A 10,000-nucleotide genomic window follows, 5' to 3' on the forward strand; every position below is an offset into this window, starting at 1 on the left:
GAGGTCATGATTAGTTGTGCAAAAAAGGTATATAAATCTGTTTATATGAAAGATATTTTTAAAGATTTTTTTTAGCAAGGATCAAAATGTTCGTGAACAAAAGATCTTTTCAAAAATATGAATCACGCTCGACACAGAAAAAAGGAAACATTTTGAATGCTGATTTGAATTCGTGTTTTCTGATGTTTTTTTCTTTATTTTTTTCTTCAACGTAAACTTGTTTGTCGTAGCGAAAACCTCACAATTCTTTGTCACCAAACGTGCATTCATGAAAAACAAAGAATTTAAATAATATTTGTTTACACATGTGACATTCTCGTGTGTTTTTAAAGCAGCTTTTAACTCATACTGTCCAGAGTACTTCGTATGCAAATTTCAGTTTAGGAAATTGTTCAGTTTATTTTTGTGATATCGGCTTCCTTTCTCAAAGTTCACCAATATTTTAATTTCGAGTTACTTTTAGGTAAGATTGCGACGGGACGAAATAATTGGAAAAAGTACGAAACAAGTAGTGACAAGAGGTTTATAAATTATAATTGCATGAGCCTTATCTATTGCGGTTAAATTGTCCTTTAATCCGACATCGACGTCTTTTGAGGAACCTCTATATGGCATTGTCGAAGCTCTCAACCGAGGCTAAGACTTTTTGAGGGTAAAATGGATCCAAGAAAATTTCTAAAAAAGCTCGCTCGAGAAATGGGCCTGCTACGGAATGATACAACGGAGGCAGAGACAGTGCAGGCAGAAAAAGTTTCAAAACCAGCGAATTTTCAGCACCGAGTTCATGTTGCATTGGACGAAGATTCTGGTGGGTTTATTGGTTTACCACCCCAGTGGAAACAGGTTGTTGGCAAAAATGAACTTTGTAGAAATTCGTCTATTAAAAGTGGAGTCTCTGCTTTGGGAAAAAATCTCAGGCGGTTACATCGTCAAGATTACGACAATAATACTTCAGATGGTACCTTCTCGAATGCAAAAGCAGGGAATTTCTCGCGTCTTTCAGCTTCGTTAAATACGCCACGCTCGCGGGCCAGCGTTGCGGATAACCAGGATTTAATTATTGAAAGATTGAAGCGCGAATTACGCGAGTATAAGGCTAAAAACGATGTTGCATTCAACGAACTGTCGGAAGGTTTGCAATCGTCACGAGAGCGAATGTTCAATTCAACACGAAGTTTGAATTATCACGCAACGGAGACTATTTCGCCACATCGAGTTACGGAACTGACTAATAGAGGTTTACGAAACAAGTTATCAGGAATTCGTAGGAATCACTCCTCGGAATTTGACGAGTCAGTGGAAAATTTGGAATTTTTTGTCCCTAGCAAGACCGAACCACATCCTATAAGCAATGGAAATGTTGCGAAGTCATCACAGAAAGAGCTTTCAACGACGAAAAATCTTAATGCAAATGGCAATATTTTGTGCGAATCCCCGACAAAACTAACCTTCCGCAAACCGAATGGAAATGCAAGGGTTTCTAAAAGACCAGAAAGCGAAGTTTGAAGGAAGCTAAAATGTGGTAATGTATATACAGAGTGCGAGTTGAGATCGCTTTAAAAAATACTGCCTGAAGCCTTATATCATGTGTTCAATGAATGCACCTGTTTTTCGCCGACGGTGACCATAACCTTGAGTGTTTTAAAAATAGCGTCCCTAGCTGCAATATTCCCCTATCGGAAGAAAAATAAGTCTCTTAATTTAAAAATAGTAATCAAATGTTTCAAGTAATTACTGGTTGGCACGCAAAAAATATTGAGGTTATGTGCAATGTTTTTGTTCACCGGAGTTTCAAAATGGCAAGTAGAATTCAATTTCAGTTGTTATGCAAATCTCTCTCCCTCTTGACACATGAATCATTTTAAAGAACCGGTCAGCTTTGAACTGCTTTTTTGGGTCACGAGATCTCTGTCAGAATGAACGTTTTCTTCTTTTGTTGCAAACGTCTTTTTCTCGGGAAAATATTACTGGAAAATTTCCTTAGTGCCACAAAATTAATCCCATTTATTCAATATCAATATTTCATAGAAAACTCACTGTAAGCAAAAAACACTGTGAACTGTATGAAATTTGCGAAATCCATACATTTAGCCTGCAATACACGAGTGAACTTTATTTAAAATGTTGTAAAACGCTGTGGAAACATGAATGGCTGCCAGCATGAAAAACGGAAAACATAGTAAGTAAATTCAATTGATTTCGTAGAGATTAAACGTCATGTTAATAAATTTGAACATAAACCCGACTTTTTCTTTCATTTGAATTCGGTGAGTTAACGAGTTTGCAGTTTTTCTTTCTCAAATATTTACGCTTGTGCCGTGGTTACGTAAAATGGCAGGAATATATCCACCTGCATTAAGTCAATACAGAAAGAAACTAGTTTACTTAAATTGTCTCATAGTACTTCATACCGACTCTCTTAAACTCATGTCTTGTACACAAGAAAACTCTGCAGTTCAGTGGCCACATCCAGACGCAGCAGTCAAACCAACACAGCACTGAAGTTGATGCAGCAGGCAAAAAGAACAGGAAAACGCGGGTTTTCAACTGATTCGGGTGCGAACGAGGGGCACAATTTATGTGGTAGTTACCAAGGATACGTTATCAACACAATGCGGAGCTACATCAGTGATTCATCCATTAAGACCAGAGAGTTATAGAGTATTGCGCAGTGTCGGGATCCCAGATCCCTCTGAACTCATAAATTCTATGCCGTTGTACAAAGTTGTAAGTTATGCATCTTCGGTAAATGATGGAAAAATCACAAATGTATGGACTAGTTGACAGAACGCCTCATGTCCCTAAAATCAAGTTGAGGGAGCTCTGCGCTCTTCAACTGTTGCCCCTCATTGTACCCTGTCATCAAAGCTGATAAACAGGCAGTATTTCCTCTTCAGTTGGTCGGTGTTGGTCGTCTTACGAGGTTGTTAACCCCTTTATACTCACGATCGAAATTTTCATTCACCTAACTAGTATCATAGATTTCTTTGTTGGTTAGTCATTAAGAATTTGGTGTTATATCAAGATGTCACCTCTGATGCTGATAATAATCTTCATTCGTAATACCTCTCAGACCGAAATTTAAATGAAATTGTGAAGAGAATTTACACTCCTGGGAGGGCTTTAAGATGGTGACCGTCTCTTTCAATGTATTTGCTGCCGGAGCAACTTTTTACTTGCTAATTCATAGCTAATTCACAGCACTTACAGGAGGAACTCACGGTTGTTGATGGCATAGGTGTTCCTTGTTGGGATGGCCTTTCCAAAAGACGTTGGGGACTGCTCAAAGCATGCGGGTGTGTGCTCCAAATGTCAGATTACAACGTCCATCTTGGTTGATACAACGTTGCTACAAAGATAGGTGAACCCATGCACGATTTTCAAGGTTTCATTATCTAAGGACTTGATAGCGGTAGAGTGCATGGTCGTTAAAACGTGGACGTTTTACCGACGTTTCTGATACAACCCAATATCTACTAGCTGCAGCTTTTTTTTCATTCTATATTGCTGTTGTCTTTAAAACTTGAATGCCTCTGCAAAGATGGCAGGGTCATTAGCAGAGTCTCAGTGCATCTGAGCTGAATGCCTTCGACGTCTGACCTTCTTTAGAGAGTGTTTGAGCAACTAGAGCGAGTTTCAATCGAGTGTCGTAAAACAAAAGCCAAAGTAATTACTTTGGCCAATCAAAAAACACGGGGACAACCCAGTAAACCAATCAAAACTCGAAGTAATCGCACGTAGCCTACACAAAGCGCGGGAAAATGTTCACGCGTGAGCCACGATTGGTTTTGGTTTCACTTCTGATTGGTTGAAAAAGTGGCGCGAGAACTTCGAACCAATCAATGAGTGAAGTAATGAGGTTCTAATTAGTGAGCCTCGTCGTAACTTAGCAGTAGCAACTGCCGAAGAAATGTGTCACCAGTGATGTGGTGATCGGACCATTTGCTGTCTGATTTGGAATCCCGTACGATAGAAAAATTTCTTACATCGTTCGTCAATATATTGTGTTAAATACGATAAATACGAGGACTACGCGCTGGAAGGTTTTATACTTTCATAGGTCTGATAGGCTTGCATACCAAAGACATATGAAAACGGACTTTGAGAAGGTTTAATGGATAGGTAGATAGATAGATAGATAGATAGATAGATAGATAGATAGATAGATAGATAGATAGATAGATAGACTTGCCTAAAACGTGATAAGTATCAATTAAAGTTACATAAATCGACTTTAATGTTTTCATTTGAAAAAAAAAACGAGGATCATCGAATTATCATGTTACAAATTTTAATTCGTATTCTGACCACAAATTAGTAAATAAACAAGGGAAAGAGTCCAGGAAGATTTTAGGATTAATGCTAAAAGGAGCAAATTTACAACCCCTGCCGCCTATGCACCTGGTATAATTGTAGAAAATATACGGCTTTAACCAGTACCGCGAATACACGAGCGTTGCGTGTATTACGAATTTCTCCATTATTAATTTTTGGCAAAGTTGTAAACAATATGTTAATGAGCACGTGGTTGAGGCATGTGGGAAACAACTACAAAAACCGGTCGACCGTCGATTGCATAACAGAAAAGCTAGGAATAAAATTTTAGGGCAGTGACCCTTTTTTAAAGGCAACATATTGCCCTCGTATTAACGACTGCGAGGTCTCAAAGTACACCTCTTCTTCAGACCATCACCATGACTTGGCAAAAAAAAAACAAAAACAAGAAAAACTGCTATACACTTTCATAACGACTCCAAGACAAGGACCAGAACTGTACAGAGCTTGGAAACTATAAATAGGCTCTCTAACAAATGTGCTCAACTGTCATAAGCTTCCCACGTGATTTGAAAGACAAAGTTAACACTTCAACGCATTTGCAATTTCCACTCTGCGGCCGGTTATTTACGAAGTGAAAGCAAAACACATTTTTTTTCACAAGTCTAGACAAAGCGCAAAACCAACTCAATTTTTGTCAAATTCTGCTCTTAAGAGGCTTCTATGCAAAGGATTCTTTAAAAGAAACCAGAGGAAGAAGTAAGTAGACTTTTAAAGCTAACGTAGATTACGTAAGCTGTTTGCTTGAAATTGTTCCTTTCGAAGCGCAAGAAAACATGATTTAAAAGAAAAGTTACATGTAAATCTTTAAGTCATCGACATGAAAAAAAGGCGTATCTAAGTTTCAACGCGGGAAACTTGCTATTACTTACAGGGTGGGAGTTGTTGTGTTCACAATTTTAACCAATGGTCTATTTTCGTCTTAAAATGTAATACGTATACTAAAAACATTACGTTGAATGGACGTTTCGAAGTCTGAAGAGAGAAAGATCTTGCGAGGTCTCGAGTAAGGCCCGAAGGTGCTGTGGCAATCTAAGGTGCATAGATACACGAGAAGTATAGTAGAGTTTTTTTCAACTCTGCCCGAAAAGGGGTCGGCAAATAATATCTTTCACTATATTTTTTCCTTATGGTGCTTTCAAGATACTCGGCTCGATCGCACATAAATTTAGTCGAGCGATTTTCCTCGGGTCAAGCTAAATATAAAAAAAAGGAAGTCTTTTGAAGCAGTTAACTCACCCTTTCGAAGTATTTTATAAATCACATATACATTTCCATAAACCATACAAAAAAAGTGATTGATGACTCCTCGGGCCACGTCGAAACTGATTTCCGGCCTTTCCGGACGCCTTCGGGATTTCGCTCGCTCTTGCACTGAGTTTCGAAATGGCGCCTTCCAGAAGCACCGAAACAGATAACTGGTATTTGTTTGCGTCTTTCACTGCCGAAAAGTGTTAATGGGTCACATGCATGGCCGATTTGGATCTATACTTTGCCGAGTTTCTGATTTAAACAGTTCTTACTGACAAGGGAAATGTAATTGATGGCCATAAAATTGGGATCAGAATTTTTCTTCCATAATGTTTTGAAAAAGGCGCAAACAAAAAGTAATGCTGCTTTCCCCTCGCTGGAAAGAGCTCTGGACGGAGAAGTGGAAACTTATCCTCATACGTCTTTTATTCTGCCCTTGGGGAATGTCTTGCAGCAACGGCGCACTGGAACGCTACCGCCATGTTGTGACGTCATTACGCACATGAAAGAGGACACAAAAGGGAGGACAACTACAAAAAGTGTCACTAAAATTCAAGGCTTTTCAACGACAAAAATGGAAACATTTTCCTATTTTATTATAAGACAATAAATCATATTGCGCCACAGAAAATAAAATGGGCTTCTTGCTTTCTGCCTTAATTGAAGTACTTTGGTAATGGGAATTTCGAATGTTTTACAGCATCCATGTTTGAAATTCTTGTGCAAGGACAAGTGTGATGCCGATCGGGTGCGAGTCAACAGTCGAGTAGCCATGGTTCCCCTGATATATACTCAGTACAGTAAAAACCCGCTCAAAAGAACCCAGATTTTTCCACTCTTAGCCTAAATAGGTTCTTAGTACAGAAAGGTATTTACCTGGATTTTAGGCCACTCAGTTTCTCAAAAGGTTCTTAATTTGATAGGGGCACTAGCAATGAGCACAGATAACTACTACAGGGCTTATGTGATATGGAATAGGTATAGTGCAGTGTAAATAATTATCTAGAATATAGTTTGGACGATAACCATACAGTAAATTTATCTTTCCAAAGTACTAGCATGCATTTTAGTTCATTCTTTGAATCTTACTTGCTGAAACCTAGACTAAAATTTATTTCTGTGTTTTCATGTGCGCCTTCATTTTTGTAAAATTAAAACCCATTAAACATGATTTTAGGCTAGATAGGTTCTTATGAAAAGCGGGCTTGAAATGAAAATTTTAGCCTAACAGATTCTTAAAGTAGTACTATGATCAAAAAATCATTTCCTTTCTTTTTCTTCAGATTTTAAAAGTGTGTTTGCCTAACACCTGCCTGGAAAATTTTTCAGCTTTGATTTCTATCCAAAGGCTGTTTACTTTCAGTGAAAGTTTTGGATTTCACACTTTTAAAATCTGAAGGAAAAAAGGAAGTGATTGTTTTTTTATCTCAGGGGCACTTTAAAGCACTTAATTTTAACTCTTTTATCCCCATGATCGAAACGTTCATTCTCCTAACTAGTTCTATAGATTTCTTTGCCGGGTAGGCTTGAGAATTTTGTGTTATATCAAGATCACGCTTGTTAAGCCTGATAATAATCTTCATTCTCAATACCTGTTTGACTGATATTTCATTGAAAGTATGGGGAGAAATTAGATAGTGATCACTACTGAGGGTTAATGGTTCTCTATAGGCTATACCTGTATTGTTTGAAAGCTGAGTTCCATTGCTTTATTTCTTTGTATATTATCTTTTGTTCACTGACCAGTCCTAACAAGAGCCGCAGTATTCGAGCGTTGAAGAAAATCGGTAGGATCGAAAAATGTTCCAACGACCACCTATTTTTACCATTTTCAGGAAGCCATGACGACAAACGGAGATCGGCATCGTCGTGCCTTACCCATTTTCAAGATGGCCTTTTTGATGAACTCAGCGTCTTACACGATGTCATCTTGCACAACACTGAATTACAGCGTCATGATTTCATCGGTAGCAATACTTGACATTGCAACGCAGTTGAAGAGTATGGGAGACACGTTAGACAGTACACACGCTAAACGTTTGGTGAAGTTAAAATCCCGCAGGTTGCTCAAATGGTGTATTCGTGCTTTGAAAGTACTGTGCGAAGCCATTGGATGATGCATAACTGACCATGCCAGCGATTGTACAAGTTACTAAAACAAGGCCATGGGACGACTTTAAATGAAGATTCTATTTTCTATCGATGCCCTCAACCAAGTAGAAAATGTTATCAATCTAAACACTCTGAGGAATCTCTCATGTTTATTAACGCTATGGGCCACACAAACTGTCACACAGAATATTTGGTTCGAGAGCACTTTATACTGACGTGGACGTAAGACAGCTGTAATCAGCGTTAAGAGTTAATTGACGACGATTTGTTTGTGCGATATTACTGCTTGAAAAATCAGACTCGATTGCTTTCCATCGGGGATTGAAATATGGCCAATGGTGACGTCCTATGCCAATGAGCTAGAGTCACGTGGTTGCCCAACGATAAGCCCGGCTGCAAGCTCAAGTTTGTCGGAAGTTGACCTATCTTCTGTAAGATGAAACTTCTCCACTCACCGAATCACTCGGGAATGAGCTAAGGAATAGATTGAAGACAGCGAGAAACAGAAGTTAAGTTAGTTCTAATAACCAGTTGGATTTCGAAAAAGTAGACTGAATCGCTCCTCACAGCGTTAACTTTTTTTTTTCTGCCGCCATGTAAGCCTCATTTACACTAACAAGTTTTCCGTGACAAGTCCACTTGGCAAGGGAAACTTGCCGACTGTACACACTAGCAAGTTCTCCTTGACAAGTTTTCCTTGGTAGTGTATGACAAGTTCTCCTTGACAAGTGCACTTGACAAGTAATTTACACTAGCAAATATCGTCCTTGAAAAGTTTTTCCTTGACAAATGTCCTTGTTCACAAGGACACTTGTCAAGGAAAAAGCTGTCATATTTTCCCATTTACACTGCCAAGGAAAACTTGTCAAGGAAAGCTTGTCAAGGAAAACTTGCTGGTGTAAATGAGGCTGTATGGTTGAATGGCTTTGTCTAATTAAAACACGAATGCGTCTCTAGAAAGCGTCTTGTTATATACTACAGACAATTGACTTCTAAAGGAACTTGTTAATGAAAGATGCCTCCTCAATTTCCCTAGTCTTAATTTCTTTTTGATCTTTAATCAGCGAAATATTAGCCAATCAAAACCGAAATTAAGTTATTGAGTGGCAAAAGCGGCAATGAGCCCAAATTCACATTCTTATAGAGTGTTTTCACGTGACATCACGACGGCCATGTTGGTTTCCCTAAACAAAGGAACGGCAGCCATGTTTGTGTCCCCAACTAATCCTCCGGGAAATTGAGCTCTATTATCATGCAAACGTTTTCTTTTGTTTCGGTGGAAAAAACCAAGGTTACTGATCACGTGAGTGAAAACAATCTATAAACCGAAACTGTACAAAGATTACCTGGTACGTTGGACTCAAATTTTCACGAGATAGCCCCCCTTTTAAGAGGGTCTCAATGTGGGTGTAGCAAACTCGGTACACGGTTAAAAATTTCGCGATTTCACGGTGCACGCCTAATTTTCACATCAAATAATTGTTCAGAGCTTAGGAAAAGCTACAAACAACACGGTTATCTGGACAAAAGAATTCACGACACACGGTTAATTTTTTCCCTTTTTCACGACACACGGTTAATTTTTTGGACGTTTCACGCCACACGCTTAACCCCATTGAGACCCTCTTTTAACGCATTTTCAATCTTCAATGCTGATCACAACTTTTTCGACGATATTTTAAAAATTCGATGTGGTTAATACGCTAATGAGGAAATATTCCTCTGGAGAGTCAGGCGATTTGTGCAACGTCAGTAGATGGTCTAAATACTCTGGTCGTTGATTTGATTGGTCAACTAAGTGGCGTGATGTTTATACCATCTACTGACGTTACACAAATCACCTGACTCTCAGGAAGACGACTTCCGCTCAGGTTGTCGAGCCATACTAAACAGTCCACAGAACTATAACCACTACTTCACTTAATTATGATATGACTCCTGGGTTCAAACATAGTTAATAGAGAGGAATGGTTATGAAACCAGAGAAATTTCTTTGTTGTAGGCTTTTGTTCTCTTTTTTAGCCTTGACCGTGCACAAAACTCAATAGCTGTTTACTCCGTACTGAGGAACTAACCAATAGAAACGTGTTGGTTACGTAATTCATGCATAGTGTATGACCGGAAAACAAAAGATTGTGCACGGTCATGGACTTTCCAACATAAATCTTGGCATATCTTTGTTTGCTCCTTTGATGTTTACCGAGCTTCAAAACCAGTCCCCTCTATTAACTATGGTTCAAACCATTTACTACAATACATAATAGGTCTTTCTCGAGTTCATGTTTACCTCCTCTTCAAAGCG

The 10,000-nt window shown here is 38.7% G+C and overlaps 1 protein-coding gene across 9 annotated transcripts in view; it reads left to right on the top strand.

Annotated features, from left to right (window-relative positions):
- The window catches only part of LOC138058325 (uncharacterized), a 33,687-nt gene extending 25,029 nt beyond the window's left edge, over nt 1–8,658 (top strand). For 8 of the 9 annotated variants that reach the window (XR_011133862.1, XR_011133861.1, XR_011133863.1 and 5 more), the window contains one exon: nt 7,422–8,658. Coding sequence is in view for 2 of the 9 variants with exons in the window: in XM_068904272.1 (XP_068760373.1) it covers nt 7,422–7,567 (146 nt within the window). In the remaining 7 variants the exon portion in view is untranslated. Of the gene's footprint in view, nt 1–305; nt 1,523–7,421 lie in introns of those variants that run through there. The other variant, XM_068904271.1, reaches the window with a different exon arrangement.
- Nucleotides 8,659–10,000: the final 1,342 nt, after the last annotated feature.

The sequence above is a fragment of the Montipora capricornis genome, chromosome 7 (assembly GCF_036669925.1).
Source record: "Montipora capricornis isolate CH-2021 chromosome 7, ASM3666992v2, whole genome shotgun sequence".
NCBI lineage: Eukaryota > Metazoa > Cnidaria > Anthozoa > Scleractinia > Acroporidae > Montipora > Montipora capricornis.